Source organism: Cannabis sativa, chromosome 9 (assembly GCF_029168945.1).
Source record: "Cannabis sativa cultivar Pink pepper isolate KNU-18-1 chromosome 9, ASM2916894v1, whole genome shotgun sequence".
NCBI lineage: Eukaryota > Viridiplantae > Streptophyta > Magnoliopsida > Rosales > Cannabaceae > Cannabis > Cannabis sativa.
The window spans coordinates 17,397,223-17,419,971 of NC_083609.1; the positions used below are offsets into that span (position 1 = coordinate 17,397,223).

A 22,749-nucleotide genomic window follows, 5' to 3' on the forward strand; every position below is an offset into this window, starting at 1 on the left:
AAAAGCTGTTGGGGTATTTGTAAGTCCAAATGACATCACCATGAACTCATAATGTCCGTATCTCATTCTGAAGGTTGTCTTCGGTATGTCTTCATTTTTGATTCTTAGCTGATGATATCCTAAACGAAGACCAATCTTGGAAAACACATTTTTCCCTTGAAGCTGGTCAGACAGGTCGTCAATCTTTGTAATGGGTATTGATTCTTTATAGTCACCTTGTTCAGTTCTCGGTAGTCTATGCACATTCTCATAGTACTGTCTTTCTTTTTAGCAAATAGAACTAGTGCGCCCCACGGAGAGTAGCTAGGTCTGATAAACCCTAACTTAAGTAATTTTTCCAACTGTATTTTGAGTTCTTTCAATTCAGATGGTGCCATTCTATATGGTGCGCGGGAAACTAGTGCTGTCCCAAGCACTAATTCTATCACAAACTCAATTTCTTTGTGTGGTGGTAATCCGGGTAACTCTTCTAGAAAAACATCAAAGAACTCAGCGACTACCCGTGTTTCCTCTGGCTTTCTTTCAATTTTCTTGGTGTCATCAACCATATTAACTAGGTACCCTAAGCACCCTCGCTGCAATAGTTGCCAAGCCTTCATTGCTGAGATAATAGGGGTGTAGGGTTTTTTTCCTACCCCCTGAACTCGAATGTCTCTCCCTCTTCTGGTGTGAAAACAACTTTCTTTTGCTTGCAGTCAATTGATGGTCCATATATGGTAAGAAAATCCATGCCCAAGATTACATCAAAATCAAATAAATCTAATACAATCAGGTCTACAAATAATTCCCTACCATTTATCCTAACAGGTATACCCCTAAGCCAATTTCTAGAGATTACAACCTCCCAAACTAGTAACATGGTCCCAAATCCTACAATAAATAATTAACTTGGTGCATTTATATGATTAACAAATGTGCTAGCAATAAAAGAATGAGATGCACCAGAATCAAACAAAACTTTACAAGTGGTGTTGGCCATAGGTATCTGACTCGATACAACCGAAGGACTGGCCTCAGCTTCTGCTTGAGTGATGGCCCAAACTCTGGCTGAAACATACTTGTCATCTTTCTTGGGTTCTGCTTTGTTCCCAGTCTGTCCCCACAATGGGCAACTGCGTTTGATATGTCCTTTCTTTCCACATTTGTAGCATGCTTTTGCGCGACACTCGCTGAGATGACGTTTGGTACATTTAGAGCATTCTGGAATGTTTCGCCCACTGTTACCATTAGATCGTTGGTCGTTATTAGTTTTGTACCTCTTGTCTTGACTTGAGTGACTGGACTAATATTGTCCATTTTTCTTGTGGTCATTAGAATTGGCTCCACCTTTCTTAGATTCTCTCCTGGCAGCATTTTCCTTCAAAATTTTGTTTTCACTCCGCTCAGCCGTAAGAGCCATTTCGACAACTTGAGCATAACTGAATTGACCCCTTGACACAATTTCCACATCTCGAGCAATCATTGGTTTCAAGCCTTCCACAAATCGATGTGCTCGCACTCTATCAGTAGGTACCAGATCTGGAGCAAATTTCGCCAGTCTATCAAATTTTTGTGCATACTCTGTAACATTAAGGCTCCCTTGGACTAATCCAGTAAATTCATCGACCTTTGCTGCTAGAACTGGTGAGTTATAATATTTCTCATTAAAGACCCTTTGAAATCATTCCAGTTCATGGTATCCACATCCTTCGTTTGCTCCACCACCTCCCACCAGATACAAGCATCTTTCCTCAGAATGTATGATGCACACTTCACTCGGTCATTCCCATCAACCCTTAGCATCTGCAAAATACTTTCTATGCGACTCATCCATTCTTCAGCCACCACTGGCTCTACGCCTCCCTCAAACTCAGGTGGGTGTTGTTTTCAAAATCTCTCTACTAACATCTCATGTCTAGCCTTTGTAGCAGGATATACCACCGTAGCTGGTGGGTCTCTATTTTCTGGCTCTGGCGGCCTTATTTGAACTAGCGGCTCCGGTTGATGTCTCAGTTGACAAAGTTCTTCATTTGGCCTACAAATGGTTCCTTCCAGTGCAGCAAGGCACTCTTCCCATCGCTGTGGTGCTTGAGGTGGTTCATTGATCCCTCCATCATCTTGGCCTCTATCTCGGCCTTGGCCTTGGCCTCGATCTCAACCTCGACCTCGACCCAATCTGATTGACCTTCTAGGAGGCATTTCTAAACTCCTGAACCACACAGACCAAAACACATCAAGAAAGATCATTTTGATCATCAATTTTACATAAAAAGAATATTACACTCCCGCGTGCAGAATTTAAAGGCAACTTAATTATAAGTAATAACCACTTACAATACAGTGAGTCGAGCTCGTCTCATGGCGGTGAACTTTACATGTTAGGGCTAACCACATTCTTTAGGACCGTGTTACTCTGATACCATATTGTAACACCCCAATTTCCTGAGATGTCACACAGGATAGTCCGTATAAAACAGTTTAATAAGATAAAGACAATAAAATACTTTTTTATTGAAAAATATCTAAGCATGAGATCTCACTGTTTAAAACAAAAATATTTTTGATATCGTAAACTTAAATAAGAACTAGTTAGATCAAAATAACGAATCCCCAATTTTTAACATTTAAAAAAACATTAAAAGTAAAATACTGCGCCAGCCCCCTAACATGCAGTCCACGTCTCGAGCTCTTCAATCTCACTGCTTAGCCTTACCCTTACCTGCACACAGAGTACCCGTGAGCTAACGCCCAGTAAGAAGAGTTATGTAGGACATAACCCTCCTAACTATATACTTGACATAAGTTACTCTTAATATTAATCAACAATAATTCACATTCAAAAAATATATTCACAATGCATATTGTTCTCACATGCATAAATCAAGTCTCATACCGCACATTATACTCACATACAATAATCAACTATACACTCATGTTGATCAGACATGAGGTAACCTGCCCTGCCTTGTGTTATTCTCACACTTGGCATCCAACAGGGCAATCACTTATCATAAGTTGTACTCACGCATGATATAGTTATAACCTGCAAGTGATATGCTCACACAAGCAGTAACACCCTAACACTATTCTCATGCTAACGATGCTAATTATGTAAGAAAATCATCACAACACATAATCAAATTAAATAACTAACCAAACCGAGTTGTATGCATAAACATACACCCTGTGCACAGATGCCCACTCATCTTACCTCAGTTGCTAAGACCACACTTGCTACCTCGAGCACCTCAATGTGTTTCCTTGTTGAGAACAAGATCCTAAATATTCATTAACACAACAATACACTCAAAAATACATTCAAGTATGATACTCTAAACTCATACAGAATTTCACGTAAAAATACGTAATACATAAGCTAATTTCACTTGCATGTCATAACATACATAATCGCTTATCATTTTGATTCACACAAACACATTGCATGTACTCAAATAAATATTTTTAACGTAAAACATGAATTCATGCAAACACTTTTTATGTAAAATTTTACTAAAATACTATTTATTCTAATTAAAACACAATTAAATAGTTAATTAATCATAATTAATTATAATAAATACATACATCAACTAATAAATTATAAAATCTATTTCATTTTATATCATAGACAGTAAACGGCATTACAAAAATACATTTTACTATTTTAACAAAACTTAACTATTTTTTTAAAATTAAATTAGGAATCAACTAAATAAATTCATGAAAAATATAAAAATGATCGAAACCAAATCTAACTATTCTAACACAGTTTATAGTCTATACTAAGCCACAAATAATTTACTTTGAATTTTCTAAGGAACCTAGGTATTTTTCATAATTAAATTAAGAAATAACATAATAATTCATGAAAAATACAAAATCGCATGAAAATTCAATCTATCAATTTTATAGCAGTTTATATCACATAGCCCATCATATAAAATAAACCTAGATTTTTTTGAGCAACCTGAGTGCTTTTCATAATTAATTTATGAAATAAACTAAATAATTCACAATAATTCTAAATAAATTCAAAAAATTATGAAACTTCACCAAGCACCTTTGAATAAAATAAGGAATCGAAATCTACAAAAATATTTGAGAAAAATACCTTAGAACGGCTCAGAACATGGTCGCCGACGTTCATGCTGATTTCGTCATCGGCAAGGTGTAACTTTGTCCCCGATTGCTCTTGACGCGTCCATAATGGATTGTTTAAAAAGACTACATATTGGTTACCCATATAGTCCAAATATATTCACTGTCGAGATGCTTGTAAATTAAATAAATCTATTTTGGTTTAAAACAAGCATCTCAACAGTGGTTCTCTAAATTCTCAAACACACTCATTAGTCATGGTTTTAAACAATCCATTTCAGACTATAGTCTTTTCACATATATTCACGGTCCCACATCAATTTTTGTGCTTGTCTATGTTGATGATATTATTAACACTGGCAACAACGATGCTGCCATTTCTAAATTTAAAATTTTTTGGCTCAATCTTTTTTTATTGAAGATCTTGGCACTCTTAAATATTTTTTAGGTATTGAAGTGTCACGATCTAAGGAAGGTATTTTTCTATGTCAAAGAAAATATACCATTGACATTTTATCTAATTCTGGTATGACAAGTTCAAAACCATTAGATTTCCCTATGGAACAACATCTTTGCTTGCAACCAGCAATTGGTGCTCCACTTTCTGATCCGACAATTTATCGTCAACTGGTGGGTCGTCTTTTATATCTCACTGTCACCCGACCAGACATCCAATATGTAGTCAACACACTTAGTCAATTTATGCAATCTCCTTATTCCAGTCACCTTGATGCTACAAATAGATTTCTTCGTTATCTTAAAGGTACTGTTGGTAAAGGATTATTCTTTCTGCATCAAGCTCCCTTAATCTTGTTGGATATGTTGATTCTGACTGGGCTAGTTGTCCTACCATACGTCGATCCACCACTAGTTATTTTACCTTGTTAGGTTCTAATCCTATTTCTTGGAATACCGAGAAACAACCAATTGTTTCTCGTTCGTCCGTAGAAACGAAATATCGCTCGCTTGTTGCACTTTAATCTGAATTGCAATGGTTGAAATACCTTCTTACAGACCTTGGTATCACTCATTCTCAACCCATTACAGTCCTTGTGATAGCCAAGCTACAATTCATATTGCTGAAAATCCAATTTTTTACGAACGCACTAAACATATTTAGATTGACTGTCACTTTGTTCGAGAAAAAATACAACAAGGGCTCCTTACTCCATCATATATTTGTTCTAGAGACCAACTGGTAGATATCTTTACCAAATCTCTTGGAGGCGACACTCATTTTCGACTACTTCGTAAGTTGGGTGTTCTTGACATTTCAATTCCCTCTCTAACTTGACAGGGGGTGTTGAACTGATTCCACTAATTTCTCAAATTTATTTCCTCTTTTGTTTTATTCAATAAATTTGTTATATTATTTCCTAGTCAAATGTAGGATTAAGTTAGTTTTTTTTTCTTAAATATTTAAATTTCAAATATATCAATTGCAATCAATATATATATATATATAGATCATGAATAATAAAAACACAAGTTTTCATTGTATATCTTTTCTTCGCATTTGATATATACATAATATTTCTTAATGGATATTATTCATTTACAGAAATTTAACTATAAATATTAATTTTAAGAATATTAAATTATTAAATTTTGATCTAATGACAAATAATAAAACAAAAATTTTAATATCTATTCTTAATTTAGCTACTTAATTAAAAAAAATATCAAAAAATATTTTTTTTTACGCTATATCAAAAATATGTTTAGATACAAAATATTTAAGTCAAACTCAACTTTTTTTTTTATCTTTTTTTTTGCCGAAAATCTTTTTTTCTTATTTTTTTTCAGCCGATGGAAAAAACCCAAAAATGAGAGATTAAACTAAATAGATAGAAAAATTAAACTTAAAAACTAACATTTATCCATTCATGAATAATACCTACTAAGAGTGCACACATACACATATACATATATATAGAATATTTCTACTATAAATATTAATTTTAAAATTATTATATTATTAGATTGTGATCCAATAACGAATAATGAAAGAGAAATATAAATTTTTATACTTAATTTAGGTACTTAATAAAAAAAATATTAAAAAATATCACTTTTTACACTATATCAAAAATACGTTTATATACAAAATACTCAAGCCAAACTTAACTTTTTTTTTTGTTGAAAAACTTTTGTTCTTAATTTTTTTTTTTTTCAACCGATGGAACAACCCCAACTTATATTATATAAATATTATATAAAAGTGGGAGATTTTTTTAATTAGATAGAAAAACTAAGTATAGAAACTTAAATTTTTATAATATTACTTATGAATGGGTAATATCCGTTAAGAGTGATTTTACTTATTAAGTCCAAAATTGTATATTGTTTTTTCTGTTAAATATACAACATATTGCTCTTGCATAGCAGATCCAAAATATTAATTAACTTTTCTTTGACTGCATATTCTTTTTTTTTTTTTTTGTTATTTAAAGGTGAGATCATAGTAAATAAATTGAAGAGAATGAGGGCATTCTTTTAAATTTGTAGAATGAGCACATCTATTTTATTTATTTATTTTTTTTTTCAGAACAAGGACATTCTTTGAATGAAGGCATCTATTTTCTTTTTGGCAAAATAAGGGTATTGTTTGAATGAGAGCATTTATTTTTTTGGTTCACGACATTTCTTAGATGAGAACATCCATTTTTGACGGAATAAGAGCATTCTTTAGATGAAGGCATCTATTTTTTTTGACCGAATGAGAGCATTCCTTAAATGAAAGCATCTATTTTTATTTATGGAATGAAAGTATTCCATAAATAAATAGAGAGAAAATGAGAAGAACAATACACATCAAAATAAACAAAAAAAAAAAAAAAGACATAAGGATGAGAGCATTCCATGAATTACTTACCCTCAAAGCTTGTTGATCCTTACCAAAATGTATTTCTCTGTTTCTTTTCTCTCTCTCAGATTTTTCAAAGTGTATCCCTTTTTCTGATCTCAACTCCTCTTATTGTATACCCTATATTTAATTTAATTTATTTATTAACTTCACCACGTAATGAGAGAAAAAAAAAATAAGAGTAGACAGTTAAAAGAGTAGAGAAAGTTTCCTAATTTTACTCTCAATTTAACTTACTATTTTTTTATTATTATGATTATTTTATCAATTATTTTCTTTCAATTTTTTTTTTAAAAAAAAAAAGTATTTGTATTTAAATAATAATAATTTTTTTTTTTTTTGTGTTCAACACAAGTTTAATTTTGTTTTGAAAAGAAGTGGCCTGTGTTCAAAAAAAATAGAAAAAAGAAAAGAAGTGACCCTTCCAACCTTATAGAGTCGTATTCAAATCTCTATTTTTAGTACAACCTATAATATTTTCAAGAAAAAGTAGAAGAAAAGGTGTTTGTAAAGGAGATGTCCCAAGCTACAACCTTTTTCTAGTATTCTTGTTCTTTTTTTGTAGAAAAACAATAGATAATTAAATACAGTATTCTAGAGTCGAGACAAGTATTCCTACCTATAGTTTTGTAAGCATTTATCATATACATGTCAATGAGGGTCAGATATCCAATTGATTATATATCAAACTCACCATTGTACCAATTATATAGGAGGAATGTGCATGGATTTAGATCGAGCCCTATTATAAACACACATAGTTTAGTTTGCCAAGCCTTGCAGTATGATTCATAACAAGCTCCAGTATGTTACAGTTCTTCAATTTCCACATGTCCAAACATCTGAAAGCACTAAAAGTTACTATACATCCTCTCTAAAAGACAATTTATTACAACAGAGATTAAAATAGTTAAGTGTCAAAGAAAAAAAGTTAAAAAATCAAAACAAGGTTTCGTTTTCTCTAAACTAAACAATTTCTTTCTTACCATTACACATGCTGAAATTTTATACTTTTGTCGGTCTCAACATATACATATTACATGTCTTTTCATGAGGACAGCGAAATTTCACCAATTATATTAGACAAGTCTGCTACATATATATTCACTATTTCAATTATCTTACTGGAGATAAAATGTCATTATTTAGATTAAATCAATCTATATAGACTAATGGACAACATATGCTTATTATTAGAAATAAGTTTCGGTGATGTTAATGCCAAATTCAATGATTTGTTGGAAGAGAAAACACATTGATATTGTTTCGATAAATAAGATAATGAAGAAAGAAATTGAAAGCTCATATTCATTCAATAGAATTCTGCTTGCAAACAAGAGGTAATTCCCAAACCTTTTAGTATGTTTGCAAGGCTGTTACTCCAGAAACACTTGAATACGATCGCCAATTGTGTCATTAAAATCTATCAAGAGTTTCCCTCCTGGTTCATAAGCTGCATCATCTAACAGCTCTTTGAGGTTTACTCCCCCCAAAGCTGTATAACAGAATGAGAAGTTCTGAGATTTAAAGACTTAACAACATCAACAATCCTTTTACAACAAGCAATAAAATAGGAAATACCTGGGACTATACTGGTGACTCCTTCCAAGAATCCAGCCTGTTTGAAACAAAATAAATAATTACATTATTTGTTGATGAACTACTGAAATTTAGGAGGCATTTGGTTGAAGGTAATGAAATGGAATGGACAAGTGATTTTCATTTCATTCTTTTGTTTGGTTGCATTTTGAAGTATTAGAATATCATTCTAATGGAATGCCCTTTCTATCATTTAGGTGGAATGACTATTCTATTTTGAAATAGAAGAAAAGATCATTCCAAGGTACCATGAGAAAAATTTATTGATTTTTTTATCAATTTTTTTTATGCATTTTAAATTTTATTCCATTCTATTCCTATTCATATTCTCATTTTATTCCTATTCCTATGTTTTCATTCCTCCCAACCAAACGCCACCTCAATGTTTTTTTTTTTTTTTTGTACTGCAATTCAATGTTTGATTCTCTTCAACAGCCTTTTTTGTTTTATAATGCAGGGAGAGAAAGGTCCAAGATAGGATCTTGGAGTTCCAACAGTGAAACTAACAATCACGTTTGAAACCCAAGTAGTCAAACATGAAAAATAAAAGCAGCACTGCCATCCATCAACCATGAAAGCTAGAAAGCAATGGAAGATTTAGTTTACGTCCTTAAAACGGAGGAAGATTAACACAAACTTTTGTCAAACAAAGCATTGTATTCAATCCACACTGGCAAGTCCTAACCCCATGGGGTGGTGGTCCAGTAGTGAGGAGAAAGTGCCAGTAGGCGTTTGTTCCAAGGTTAAAATACCCAGAGACTCAAAAACCTTGGGGCCACTAGGAGGTCTCCCGGTCAAACAGTCAGGACAAAAAAAAAAGCCCACATTGGCAAGTCATGAAGCTGCATTCACTATATAACCACCGGTTAATGCAAGAACTATAAATAAAGGACCAAGATCCCCTACGGAATCACCCATGATGGCTGTTTCAGTTCTTGATTCAGTTGAACTGCCCGGCGGAGCTTTTCAATTGCTTCAAGTGTGTTTCGTTCTTCAATCTCTCGGAAAGAAGAAGAGGTCCACCCAAACCATTCTTAATACCACCAAGCCCTCTCAAACGAGTTCTACTATAGAAGCTTTCAACGTAACCTAATGGCTGACCAACATTAAATGGTAACCGGTGGTACCTCAACACTAAAGGAGGACCAGTCAATACATGACTCATACTTGACTTCTATATAGTCACCAAGTGTGAGATCTTGGTACCATATACTGATTAAGAAGTTTTTGAAGATGGTAACAAAACTTTAAGAAACGAAACTTGTATAAATGAGAACATAATACAAGTGTGAATGTATGCACACTAGAAAGAACAATACACAAACTAGAATCTCCAATCCTCGCTATCGCTAAATCAGAAAACAAAACCCTTTAATTCTTTGCATCAAATAAACAGATAGTCACCCAATATCTATTTTTTCCCCATTAACACTCTTCATTGTCTTTGACATCTTCAAAAACAGTTTTGGTTACATAATTAACAAATTAAAATTCATATTAATTAAATAACATCAAAAACAAATCAGAAGACAATTCGTACATTGTGAATCTATTCGGATTATTATTGTGTATGTTAGAATAAAAGAGTATATATCTGCATGTTTGTATGACAGCACACTATTCTTTTTATTCAAGAAAGAGATACAGAAACCAAGAAGATATATATTTTACTAAGCAAAAAACAAGATTTTATTTCAAAACAATGATGTGATAAAGTGACTAAAACATGTGACAAGATTAAGTTTTTGAAGCCCATAGAGGGTAGATGACTTACAGGAATCCTAACATCAAGTTTCTCAAATCCATCTTTTCCTGTTAACTTTATTCTCAATGACCGAGACCAGATCCCAGAAAAAGGATCTCTTGAACCATCGGTACGATAGCTATTGTACACTTCAGGAGTTATTACTTCAACTGCAGGATCTTCCCGACTTCGATCTCTTTGCTCTGCATTATCTTGAGCCCTCTGTTGAATGTCATTTACACTACTGCTAGCTGAAAAATTAACATTACTTTAAAATAATAATTTAAGACTCTGTAATGGTAATTTTATAAATCTATAACAGGCTTTTTCTTTCTAAAAAATATACTCTTACATAGTAATAAAGGTTACAACTTCTTAATATTACCAAAAAAGAAATTATGTTAAAAACTGAAAAGAAAAGGTAGAAAATAAAATGAAAAAAAAAACTAAGATCACTTCAACTTGTATCAGCAATATAGCAAAATAAATATACACACAAGAAAAATGGAATATAAAAAAGGTACATCTTAATGTCTGAAGTAGAATAGAAATCATCACGGAGTTAAACTCTTGACTTAGCATAATGTGGAGATCATTCAAGAAAGACAAGAATCACTCCCACTAGGAGATTTGTGTGTTGTCAGCAAGTTAATACTGATGCTTCTTCATACCTTTGCTCAGTAGTACTAATCAAGATTCAACTAAATAGAGAGGAAAAGTTTAACTTCCAATCAGTAATTATGTTTCAATGTAGAAAACTGCTACTGACCGAGGGCAAATCAACTTTGACTAACAATTGTAAACAAAAGTACTTGACTAAGAAGTATTTCTTACCTCTCCGTGAATATAGCTGGCTCGTGCTGGGCCTAGGCCTGGTAGCATACCGCTTTTCTTCTTCGTAATAGATGTTGAAACCTAAGATTTCCTTCATCTCTTCAAATGATGGCATACTTCCAGGAGAAGGAATACGACCACCTCTAATAGCAGTAAGTGCATCCTGCAGTTAGAGTCATAATTGAAATCAACTAAAATCATATACTAGAAGAAGTAGCCAGTAGGCTTATTATTTTCTCGGTAGGTAAGCAAATAAATGTCAAGCCACAAACGTTTAATCTGCAATATTTAAAATTTGAGCATATGGATCCATAAATCGTTAAATTTCTTTCCCCCCACAAAGTACTGGAATAAAAATATTCTGCTTTCATATTTCATGATCCCAGTCCCTCCAATTAATAAGTGTCACATCAATCCACTTGTATTAATAGTTAAATACAAAAAACAGTTATTGTTAATAACAAAAAATGAGGCAATGTGGTATTTCGTAATCAGGTGAAATGGATTGGTGGGCATGTAATTTTTGTTAAGAAATGTAGGTAGTCAAGGCAAACTAAATTAGCTTGCCTTCTTCAAATGTTCCCATTGAAGTACAATATGTAAAATATTCCTCTACAGATGTCAGATTTACATTTCATCCAGAATTACCCGAGTTTTTTAATTATTAATGCTTCATTAAATTATTGGTTACAAGATGTCAAGATCACTATCCAAAAATTGGACCACGTATAGATAATATTGTTCTCTTTATTTTTCTAGCTCACCAAGTATGCAATCTTTGAATATAAGAGATGTCGATGCTTAACCTGCATTGCTTGCATGGATACCCCAAGTAAGGAAAGTGGATAGGCCACAATTCTATATCCAATATCTCCGAGTTCAAGAAGATTAAGTATCGGTGTTTTGCCCCCTCCTTCAAGCATATTAGCCTAACAATAATCAAGTAAATTCATCACCAATACAATCTATTTTGGAAGCTCTAAGTTTCAACAGAGAATTATTTGTCCATTAATCAGTATTTTACAAAACATGTATACATGGCATACCATTTTTGGAACCAAGGGAGCAGTTTCACAGAAAGCTTTCATTTCTTCTTTAGAAGTTAGTGCATCGATAAAAAGAACATCTGCTCCAGCATCAGCAAACGCCCTTGACCTCCAGAGTGACTCATCAAAAGACACTGCTTGCCGGGAATCAGTCCGAGCCACAATAACAATGTCAGATCCACTCTCCTTCCTAGCATCAACAGCAGCTTTTATCCGCATCACTGCCTCCTCTCTTGATACTACTTTTCTGCCTTGTGTGTGACCACAAGCTTTAGGAGATACCTTGCAATGGAAGTGCATAAGCAAACTGCACATTAAGCAGGGACAAAGTTGCAAATAGGACATCACAACTCAGATAAGGGAAATATCAAATGTTAATTAGATTGAGAAATCAATGTAGGATAAATATTTGAGACTAGAGACCAGCTTAAGAACTAAACATCATGACGTTGTAAGATCCTAGGCCAGGAAAAGTCCAAACAATCAAATATGATGAATATCACACAAGCGAAAACACTTAATATGATTATCTAGCCATTCATTTACTTTAATGTCAGTTGACAACTTCAAACTTCAAAGGTCTCATATATACAAGGTAATTTATATCCTTACGATCCTATCGATCCTGCTTCAGTGGAGACAATACCTACTGCTAAACATTTTATGTGAAAATGAGAAGCTGTACTTCTTTATTCTTCCTTTTTCTTTTATTTTTAAAGACATTGAATTGATAGTCAACAATCTATGTCAAACTCAGTCTAGCCGATTATGTTTTCTTCATGAAACCAGAATTTATACACAAACAAAAACTTTCAGTTTGAACCAAATGAAAAGGTTGAAGGTTATTGGGTCTGAAAAGTTTCTAAGGCACCATTGGTGCCTAACCGTACTTCAGTGTCTCATATCGCTATTGGTAAAATTAAGTATCGAGCCCACGTTATTTAATTTAATTACTATTATGGAATATTGCAAGTCATTTTAAGAATCCACCTTGTGGTGGTGGTGCCGGTGCCTAATAGCAATGAGCATTGCTAAGGTGCCTAACATCTCTGTGACATGATTTCTTATAATTAGTCAGTTGTCTATAATTTTTATTAAATTAAAATAAATGATACTCAATATTGAATTACTCGGTGCAAGGCAGCTAGGTGCCCCTTGTAGCAATCCTCGTTCATTAACAAATGTCTCGAACACAAACTTTCATGACATGAATAGAAAAGTTAGAGCAAACACCCATTTACAAATGTGTGAGAGAGAGCATATTAAAAAATCATGTATATCTACCTGATCTTCAAGTATAATTCCAGCAAAACCAGCTCTTATATAAGACTTGACAGTCCTCTTAACATTCATGGCGTTTCCGTACCCATTATCACCATCCCCAATCACAGGAATCGACACAGCTTCCGTGATAAGTCTCCCCTGTTCTATCATTTCTCCAAAAGATATAAAACCCGTATCGGGCAACCCCAGTCTAGCAGCTGATATCGAAAACCCTAAAGTAACCACAAAACTCAATTAACGGAATTAATTGAATTACTGGCCTTGAAAGGACTGAGATTAAGTACATACCACTGGTAAAGCAGAACTCAAACCCAGCTCTCTCCACCAACTTAGCACTAAGAGCATCGAAACAAGCGGGGCCTTGGTAAATCCCCGGCGATTCAAGAATTCGACGAAGCGCCTTGGCCGGAGGGTCAGCGATGTAATCTTTGTCACCTGAGTAAGCAGCAACGGTATGGAGGACCGGAGAAACTCTTTTAACGGCGACGGAGGTAGACTTTTGGCGAATGATCGAAGAGTCAAACGCGAGATTGGAAAGGGATGAAGATGGTCTATGGAACGGTGGTCGTAATCGAGATCGTTGCCAAACTCCGATGGTGCAGCCATGGCAAAAAGATTGCATTGAAGAAGAAGATGGCTGAAGAATATTCATTCTCTTTATTCTCTCGAAATTCCTCCAGTCTCAAATCTATAATTTTACTCATGTTTTTGTGTGACTAAATTTAATTTACTCGTGTTTTCTTTTTCAGAAAATAATAATAATAATAAATAATTTTTTTTAACACAAAAAAAAGCTCATTAGAACCTCAAAAGTAAAATAGAAAAATCTAAGAGAATAACATTAATCAGAAGAACAACACTAATTAGATATTAGATGTAGATAATGGATTCAATTCAATAACAATAAGAACAATTGATTGTTAAATATTAAATATCTAATTATAATTAGACTGTATAAAAGTTTTTCCTTCTTTTATTATTATTATTTAATTTATTTATTACTTTGACGTATATATAATTAATTTTTAAATTTAAAAAAATCTCAATCATTTTCTTATAGAAATTTTTACATCAAAAATACAAAATGTTAACTTTATTATAATGTGACTTATTGGGCTTTTAACAACCAGATGTACGGATCTATTCCGATCGACTCTTTACCGGAGAACATTTTGTGTAATGACCGAGAGGTCTAGTTTCTTTTTATATATAACTACGCTTATTTTCAAAAAAAAAAATAAATAAATAATTTTATTATCAAAATACCACTACACGGTTACCCAAACATTTATACACTTTTCCTTTAGTTTTTTACATTTGTAACACATGCACACACAATACATGCTTTTTTGACACGTGAGTGATTGATGTATTACATCAATCTTTCTATACATCATTTCTCTCTCTTTTTTTCTTTTTTTTTCCTTTTATTTTTCATTTCTTTTCAGTTTTTTTTTTTTAAAAAAAAAATATCAATCTCCATAGCTGAACACTTCCCCCTCCACGATCCCAACTCGATTTCCCTCTTCTTTTTGTTCTTCACTTTTTTTTTTCAACTCCCATTACTGAATCCCATAACTGTTTTCCCTCTTTTTATTTTTCTCTTAATCCATATATAAATATGGCCGTAACTCGTCCTTCCCCTGTTCAAAAGAAAAATTCTAAAATGGAGTTGAGGAAGATGACTCTGATTTTGCTCCTCCATCGTCGAAACGTGGGTGAGCTCCTCCAAAGAAGAAATCAAAGGTGGTTGCCTAGGAAAAAATTCATCAAGATGATGCTCAAAAAATGATTAAGATGGAGCTGGTCTTCGATCTCAGGTTTGTTTTCGGTTTCTTTTTCGCTTCCCCCCTTTTTGAAATTTTTTTCGTATTTGACATTAGTGTGTTTTGTGTTTATCGATTTTACTATTTTAGATTTTTCATTTTAACACTTCTTTTGGTTTTGTTTGGTTTTTTAAGGCTTCTATTTTTTTAGTTTAATTTATTTGTTCTTTTTATGGGTTTTTCATTTTTGTTTGTTTAGTCTTAATTTCTGTTTCATTTTGTTGCTTTTTTTTTCTGTTTTTGTTTTTCCAGATGTTTTATTGTTTTTCATTTCAGTTTCTTCATTTGATTATTTCTCATTTTGTAATAGTTTTTTCATAATTTTTTAGTAGTGCAAACACCTTCTGTATGTATTTTTTTAATATGTTTTTTGTCTAGTTGTTTCCTGTCTATTTTTATATCATCAATGGGTAACAATGAGATTTATCATGGATGTTGATGTTCAAATATTTTTTCCTGTATTTTAGTTTGTATACAATTGTTTTGTAGTTTTATTATAGTTTTACTACTTGCATATGTTATTTCATTATAAAACTAATATGCAACTATTTGCACAAAACTTACCATGTATAACTGCTATTTCTTGTTCCCCGTCAAATTAAATTTCTACATAATATATAAACTATCATAAAACGATAATGTAACTATAAGACAACCAAAACAAAAAATAAACAGACTTATACGTAACTGATTGTACCTTAATTCGAATTTGTTCTTCTTATTGTGTTTTAAAAAAAATATATTCTACATTGGAAACCAGTAATCAACCAAAATGCAACTATATATAACGTAGATCTATTATTCATGAGGTTTTTTTTAAAAAAAATTTCACATCATACATTATTTTGGATTCGGTGGGAGCTCCAGATATGTTTGTTACAGATCTACATTTCATAAATCTGAATTTCAATATTAGGGGGAGTTGTTTTGATCGAATAAAACATAAAACAAATGTGTAATTTCAGTTTCTTCACAGTTTTTTTGGTTTTTGTTTTCGTCATTTTCTGTTTAGATCATTGCAGGTCTTCTTTTCCAGTTGATTTCGCCGGAATTAATGGTGGTAATTCCCTCGTTTTGGTTTCATTTTGGTTGTGTTGCTGTTTTGAACGATCGAGGTCTGTTCTTCTTGATCGTTCGTTCCGTGCGGCTGAAGGTTTAGAGCATGTGGTATTTTTGTAAATATTTATATGTGGGCTGTATAAATGTTTAAAGGGTCAGTCCATAGTATATTTGTAATTTTTTTTTCTTTTTTGTATTTTTTTATTTTTTTCCCTTTTTTATATGCCTATAAAAAGATTTTTTTTACTGCATTGATAATTATTTGATCTCAAAAATTACACTATTATAATCTACTCCTTAAAGTGATCGTTTTAATATATAAGAATCATATATTTATTTGCTGTCACCAAAAAAATAATAAAAATTAATAGTAACATTTTAGTTTCTTTTAAGGCCCGTTTGGCACAGTTTTTTCTTTTTCACAGCACAGTTGTGTCAAACTAGTCCTTAATCATTAATTAAACAATAGTAAAGCTTAAACAAAATATAATATGTATCAAACAACCTCATAAGATACTAAAAAGTATTTTGTTATAATCTAAATAAACTTATTTTTGTAAAATAATTTTGATAGATTTCTAAAATAACTGATAACGAAATTCATTAGCATCTTAAACATTATATATTTTACACTAAAAAATCAGCTAGTATATAATTTCTTATATTTGATTGTAACTTATTGTTTAACTAAAAGTGTTAAAAAAACGTAACACCGTTATCTTGACTTAAACAATAAAATAACGTAATATAACCTATAAATTTAAAAATAAAATTATAGTTTTAAAGTTAACTATGAGATATTAAAAATATCATAATTTATATGTATGAAATAAGTAACCAAATGTGTTATCAATAAGAGAGAGAGAGTTACCAAAATATATGATTCCCACATCTCAAAATATATTTATAATTTTTAAATAAAAAAAAATCAAAGTATCTTAAAAAATAAAATAACATAATATAACATAAAATTTTAAAACAAAATTATGATTTTAAAAATAACTAATTATAATAAGTAACCGTATGAGATAAAATTCTTAAAGTAAATTTTCTAATAGAAAAGTAATCAATTGATATCTTATTCAAATCACAAACAACTAAATGTTTGTTATTTTTAAAACTTCAAAAAGCAAAAAATTTTGGAAACGAGATTTTTCCAGTTTTTTCTATTTTTGGTAATTGATTTGAATTTAAGTATTTATGCTAATGTGGCACTTCGATATTTGTGTAAATAATTTTCTTGAAGGTATTTTTGTAAAAAAAAAATATTTTTATGTATAATATTGAAAAAATTCATTTTTAAATATTCAATTAGATCGAATCGGATGTTGGATGAGATGTCTAAAAATCTAATACATCCAACATCCAATTGAACTAATTATTATTTTCATTTAGTTTGGATGAGTAATTAAATTTTATATTATTATACGTAAAATATAGATTTGTATATATGATAATTAACATTAAAAGTTTACTTTTTTTTTTTTTATTATTTGATGGATCTAATCCAGTCTAATATATATTGAACCTAAAATATTAAATGGATCCGATCTGATCAAAAAAATATTAGGTCTAAAATTTTGGATAAATCTAAATTAAACCAATAAATCTTTATATATTAAAAGTGCCTATGTAACGGCAATTCTTGGTTTAACAGAATATGCTTTACAAATAAAAGAATATTCTGTTAAATTTAACCCCAAAAAGAATGTCCACGTTTTCTCACTCTCAATTAATCGTTTTCTCAAAGGTTTCTCTCACGCAGCTGGAGTACACCATTCTCACCTCCTACTCCCTCGAGAAATTTCGTCTATACGAAACCAGAGCGGTACGCTATTCTTATAGTCTATTTTTCAGCATACACACTAATCTCCTTCTTTAAGAAAAGAGAAAACCCATCCAATTCCATATTTTTGAGTTGCTTCCGGGTTCTGAAGATTGATCGTTCGGAGCCGTCCGATCTCAATCTCAGTGAAGACCCAGTTGTGTACTCCTCGCAGGAGATTAAGAACCTCCTTCAGCGGATTGCCGAAGGCAATCGTGCCACCGGTGGTTGATTTTTTTTTTTTTTAATTTTTTATTCAAAAATAATAATTTCCTTGGCTGAGGTTAAATTTAAAAAAATACGACTATTCACCTTCTCTTCTTCCTCTTTCATTATTTGCAATTACCCTACATCTGATTGACAAGAAAACTCAAGAATTGATACAACGGAGAGAGGTTTCTCTCTCTCTCTTCTCTTTCTTGCATAAACCCACAAACCATACAACAGAAAGAGGTTTCTCTCTCCTCTCTCTTAGCGATTTCATTCTTTCTGGTTTAGAATTCTAAGAATTTGGGGGCGCATCGAAACCCTAGATTTGCTCCCATTGTTGACCGGTGACTTTTTTCAGATTCGTTTTCTTTTATTTTTATTTTTGTTTCGATTTTTTTTTGGCATTTTTAGAAACTATGTTATGAGCGCAGATCCGTTCGAGCTTTCATGTTTTATGTTTGTGTTTTTGCATGGTACCTCCCAAAAAAGTACAGTGGATGAACTATTACAGTAAGCACCCTTACCAATTCTTCTTTTTCAGATTATTTGTTATTATCTTTACTGATTTCATTCTCCTTGTTTCAGATTGTTTGGATTTTGTTATGTTTTAAAAGTTACTTATTTTATTGGAATTTGGATTTAATTTTTTTGGGATATAAATTTGTTCGTTACTTCGACATCTATTTGAGATGATTTTATTAATTTATTTATTTCGTTTCCGTGCATTTCTATGCTCTGTCATCAACTGGTTTTGAATTTAGGAGAAAAGATTATTAATTTGTTTATGTTTGTGAGATTTCATGGCTTGGTAGCTAATATTTGATTGTTCAAGCCTTTCGTAGCTAACCTATATATACACACACATATATATATTTATTTATATGTGAGATTCCATGGCTTGTTAGCCAAGATCTGATTTTTCAGCCTTTCATAAACCACTACCACCATAATACTCCCCATGGTTTGAACTTCAAAGCCAGTACCTCGTTGCACCATTCACGACTCTTGAGGGCAGCACAGTCGCGAGCCACTGTCATTGACCAAGCTAAAATTTTTCAATATTGTGACTCGTTTCGAACTATAGAAACAAACTGTTAAACTCATCAAGAAATCAATGGTATATATCCATCTCTGATTGAGAATTATTCGAATTTATAGAATTTAATTGAGGTTAGCTATAATGCAATCATTATTGTTTGGCTATCTTTTTATATAATTATATTGTTAAGATACTAAATTGATACGAGGCTATTATTTGTAGGTGTAGGATTTTTATAAACATGTTTATACTGGTTTTATTTTTTTTTTTTTGGGTGGGGGGTTGTTTCATTAACATTGATATGCAATCCCATTCTATAGAAAATAATGAAACTTTAACAATATACTTTTGTGCAGGACATGAAGTACATACATGCTGCTGAAAAAAATTAGGTGGACTGAGATTTCTAAACTTATAATTGTCTTGATTCTGAGTTCCTACCAAGAACTAATATGGTAACAAATTAATTAAGGGTTTATTATGAAATGGAGAGTTCTATTTTGCTTTAATTATTTTTTTTCTGGCTTCAATTTCGTTTCAAATTCTCTGCCCTGTATGTGTTCTTCTTTATTTTATTTTTCTTGCAGATTTAGTGATTGCAAGTAGTAAAGGATAGTCTCTTGCTCATTCTTCAAAGGTATACTATTATATATTGCCTTTAAAAGATGAGTTACTTTATAATATCATAAAGATATTAATTGTCATAACAAAAAATTAGGTCCAAACTTATGATTTGTTGTCATGAGAAATAATTCATGTAATTAGATAGACTTTACCTTTAGAAGCAATGTTGAGTTCTTGTGCTAAATTACCTAGAATATTCAAAATTATTGTTTCTAATTATAGCACTTTTTCTATGTTCAGGTTTTGCAGCATATGATGAGTGGTCTCATTACTTGCGTGTGCATCTCAATCTGTGGTTGATAAGTAAAAAATAGTTTATTCCATAGCCATATTTTACACTTGATTATTTCCGTTGGATTATTTTAAAGAAACTGAACATGTATGTTCTGCTGTTCTAGAACAATAGAAATGGAAAGTAGTATCGATAGAGAGGGAGGATGACTTGGATACTCTTTTGGAAAAGTAATTGATGTATGTGCAAAATATAACCATGATTGCTTTCGACTATTAATAAAATTTCATTCATATTTATCCTTTTTTTTTTCTCACATTTCCTTTTAGCATTTTTGCATGGTAATTTCATTCATATTTTCATATGTTCTCACTGTTTTCTATTTGTACTCTGTTTTCAATTTACCTTGTTATTTTTTTGTACCCTGTTATTTGATGCCTTACATATATTTTCATATTTTGTATTCTGTTTTGCAGATTTTATTCTATGAGAATTGCACAGAAAGCTTCAATGTGTTGGACTTCAAAGACTTAGCAATATTAAAAAATTGGTGTAATTAGATTGCAATATTAAAAAATTAGTGTAATTAGATTTATAATACATTTACAAGTCCAATTTAGTTGGTGCTTGAATTGAGTTTGTTAGAAATGTTTTGTATTTGATTATATGAATATTTTGTTGTTTTAGATAATTTGAATCACAGAACAGGCCGTTTAATCAAATAAAGTCTTACGAGAATGACATAATAACACAAAAATGTACTATTGTAAAATAAGTGAAGAAAAAAATATTGTATGAAACTAAAACAATAATTATTTTTTAAGTTTATTAAATAATAAATATTACAAAAAAAAAGTATTATTATTGAGTATTCTATAATACTTTTAATGTATTACGAAAATAAAAATAATAATTATAGTTTAAATTTATGAATGAGAAAATATATTACGTAGAGTATATTTAATAATACTTTCAATATAAATGAAAAAATAAGTTATAGAAATTAAAAAAGATAATACCTATTTAAACATGTTAAGTTTTAAAATAATACTAAATAAGTATTTAAAAGATTTTTCAATAATACTTTAGTATAACTCATACAATATATTATAAAAAGTGAAGAACTTTTAATAACACAATATTTATAATACTTTTTAGGTATTATAAATACCAAGTTTTCTTGTAGTGAGTTGATTTTTGTTTGTGTATTTCAGATTCGTGAGAGAAGAAACTATCGGTGTGTTAATTCGATCTCTACTCATAATTTCGCTGCTATTCTTCCAGGAGATTCGGTGGCTGGACTTGTGGTGGCTAATGGTTTATCGAACTTTCTTAATCTCTACAATACGGTTTTAATTGTGAGACTTGTCTTGACTTGGTTCCCTAATACTCCTCCCGCCATTGTTAGCCCTCTCAGGTAAAAACCTTCTTTCTGTGCAAGTGAAACCCTATATGAAGACTATTGTTCGTTCATTCCATTGCTTATCAGTCCTAATTTAGGATTATTGGAGCCATAATCTTAAGAAATAACTCTGTTAATACTTGACACTAATATCAAGAACATGGTTCACTCCATTGCCAATTATGTTTATTTGTTTAATTTTTTTTTGACAAATTAAGTTTAATTTTGAGTAGAAACAAAAAAAAAAAAAAGAAGAACAAAATTTGAATCTTTACATGTTATTTATCATGTTCTATTACAGTATTATTACATAATCATTCAACTTATTGTTGATTAATTTAGATTTATTGGAGCCATAATCTTAAAAAATCTCTATTCTAATCAATCTCTGATATTAATATGAAGACCATGATTAAGTTTAATTTTAAGTTGAAACGAAAAATGAATCTTTACATGTTATTTATCAAGTTCTAATACAGTATTAATACATAATCACTTAACTTATTGCTAATTAATTTAGGATTATTGGAGCTATAATCTTAAGAAATCTTTATCCTAATCAATCTCTATTGATACTAATATATAATCAATCTCTATTGATACTAATATATATCAAGACTATCGTTAAGTTTAATTTTGAGTTGAAAAAAAGACAAAAGAAAAAAATTGAATTTTTACATGTTATTTATCAAGTTTTAATATTGTATTAATACATAAATTACTCAACTTATTGCTAATTAAATTAGGATTATTGGAGTTATAATCTTAAGAAATCTATGTTCTATTCAATATTTTATTGATAAATTTCAGCACCATATGTGATCCTTACTTGAACATATTCCGGGAATCATTCCTCCACTTGGAGGCACCATATGTGATCCTAACTTACACCCATTTAAGTAATGTTTCTTTAAGTATTGGAACATCGATTTTTAGTTTATTTTTGGATTAACTTAAGAACATATTTAAATCATCAAACTTTCTTAAACACTAATATATTACATTCAATATTCACTTTTAATTGACAACATTATAAACTATAATATTTAGATATATATAATAATAATCTCACCTAATAATTA

General features: G+C 31.1%; 1 protein-coding gene and 2 long non-coding RNA genes across 5 annotated transcripts; 1 reads left to right on the plus strand and 2 right to left on the minus strand.

The window, feature by feature from the left end:
• Window positions 1-729: 729 nt before the first annotated feature.
• LOC133030889 (uncharacterized) lies at window positions 730-5,511 on the minus strand. Its single transcript, XR_009684421.1, has 4 exons — window positions 4,091-5,511; window positions 3,191-3,257; window positions 2,314-2,698; window positions 730-2,188 (listed from the first exon to the last, which is right to left on the minus strand). It is a non-coding gene; the product is annotated as an uncharacterized LOC133030889 (long non-coding RNA).
• Window positions 5,512-7,359: 1,848 nt separating this feature from the next.
• On the minus strand, window positions 7,360-14,288 carry LOC115722836 (uncharacterized). Its single transcript, XM_030652176.2, has 9 exons — window positions 13,739-14,288; window positions 13,451-13,662; window positions 12,167-12,448; window positions 11,927-12,049; window positions 11,121-11,283; window positions 10,317-10,537; window positions 8,525-8,561; window positions 8,297-8,438; window positions 7,360-7,785 (listed from the first exon to the last, which is right to left on the minus strand). The coding sequence occupies exons 1-8, from the start codon at window positions 14,100-14,102 to the stop codon at window positions 8,320-8,322; spliced, it is 1,521 nt and encodes a 506-aa protein (XP_030508036.2). The 5' UTR covers window positions 14,103-14,288; the 3' UTR covers window positions 7,360-7,785; window positions 8,297-8,319.
• A 3,881-nt stretch (window positions 14,289-18,169) lies between these two features.
• LOC115710403 (uncharacterized) lies at window positions 18,170-20,956 on the plus strand. 3 transcript variants are annotated; one of them, XR_004010395.2, is made up of 5 exons: window positions 18,170-18,880; window positions 19,766-19,864; window positions 19,997-20,046; window positions 20,274-20,504; window positions 20,742-20,956. It is a non-coding gene; the product is annotated as an uncharacterized LOC115710403 (long non-coding RNA). The 3 variants fall into 3 exon arrangements; XR_004010394.2 differs by having other exon boundaries at window positions 18,170-19,487; window positions 19,766-20,046; XR_004010393.2 differs by having other exon boundaries at window positions 19,766-20,046.
• The last annotated feature ends 1,793 nt before the right edge of the window (window positions 20,957-22,749 follow it).

What these genes read in the sequence shown, in the direction of transcription:
- LOC115722836 (XM_030652176.2), bottom strand. Translation starts at nt 14,102, where the DNA reads ATGAATATTCTTCAGCCATCTTCTTCTTCAATGCAATCTTTTTGCCAT. An exon ending in TATCCATGCAAGCAATGCAG is followed by an intron (nt 11,284 to 11,926) that starts GTTAAGCATCGA and finishes CTCTAACTGCAG; the next exon opens with GATGCACTTACTGCTATTAG. An exon ending in CCAGCTATATTCACGGAGAG is followed by an intron (nt 10,538 to 11,120) that starts GTAAGAAATACT and finishes TTAATTTTTCAG; the next exon opens with CTAGCAGTAGTGTAAATGAC.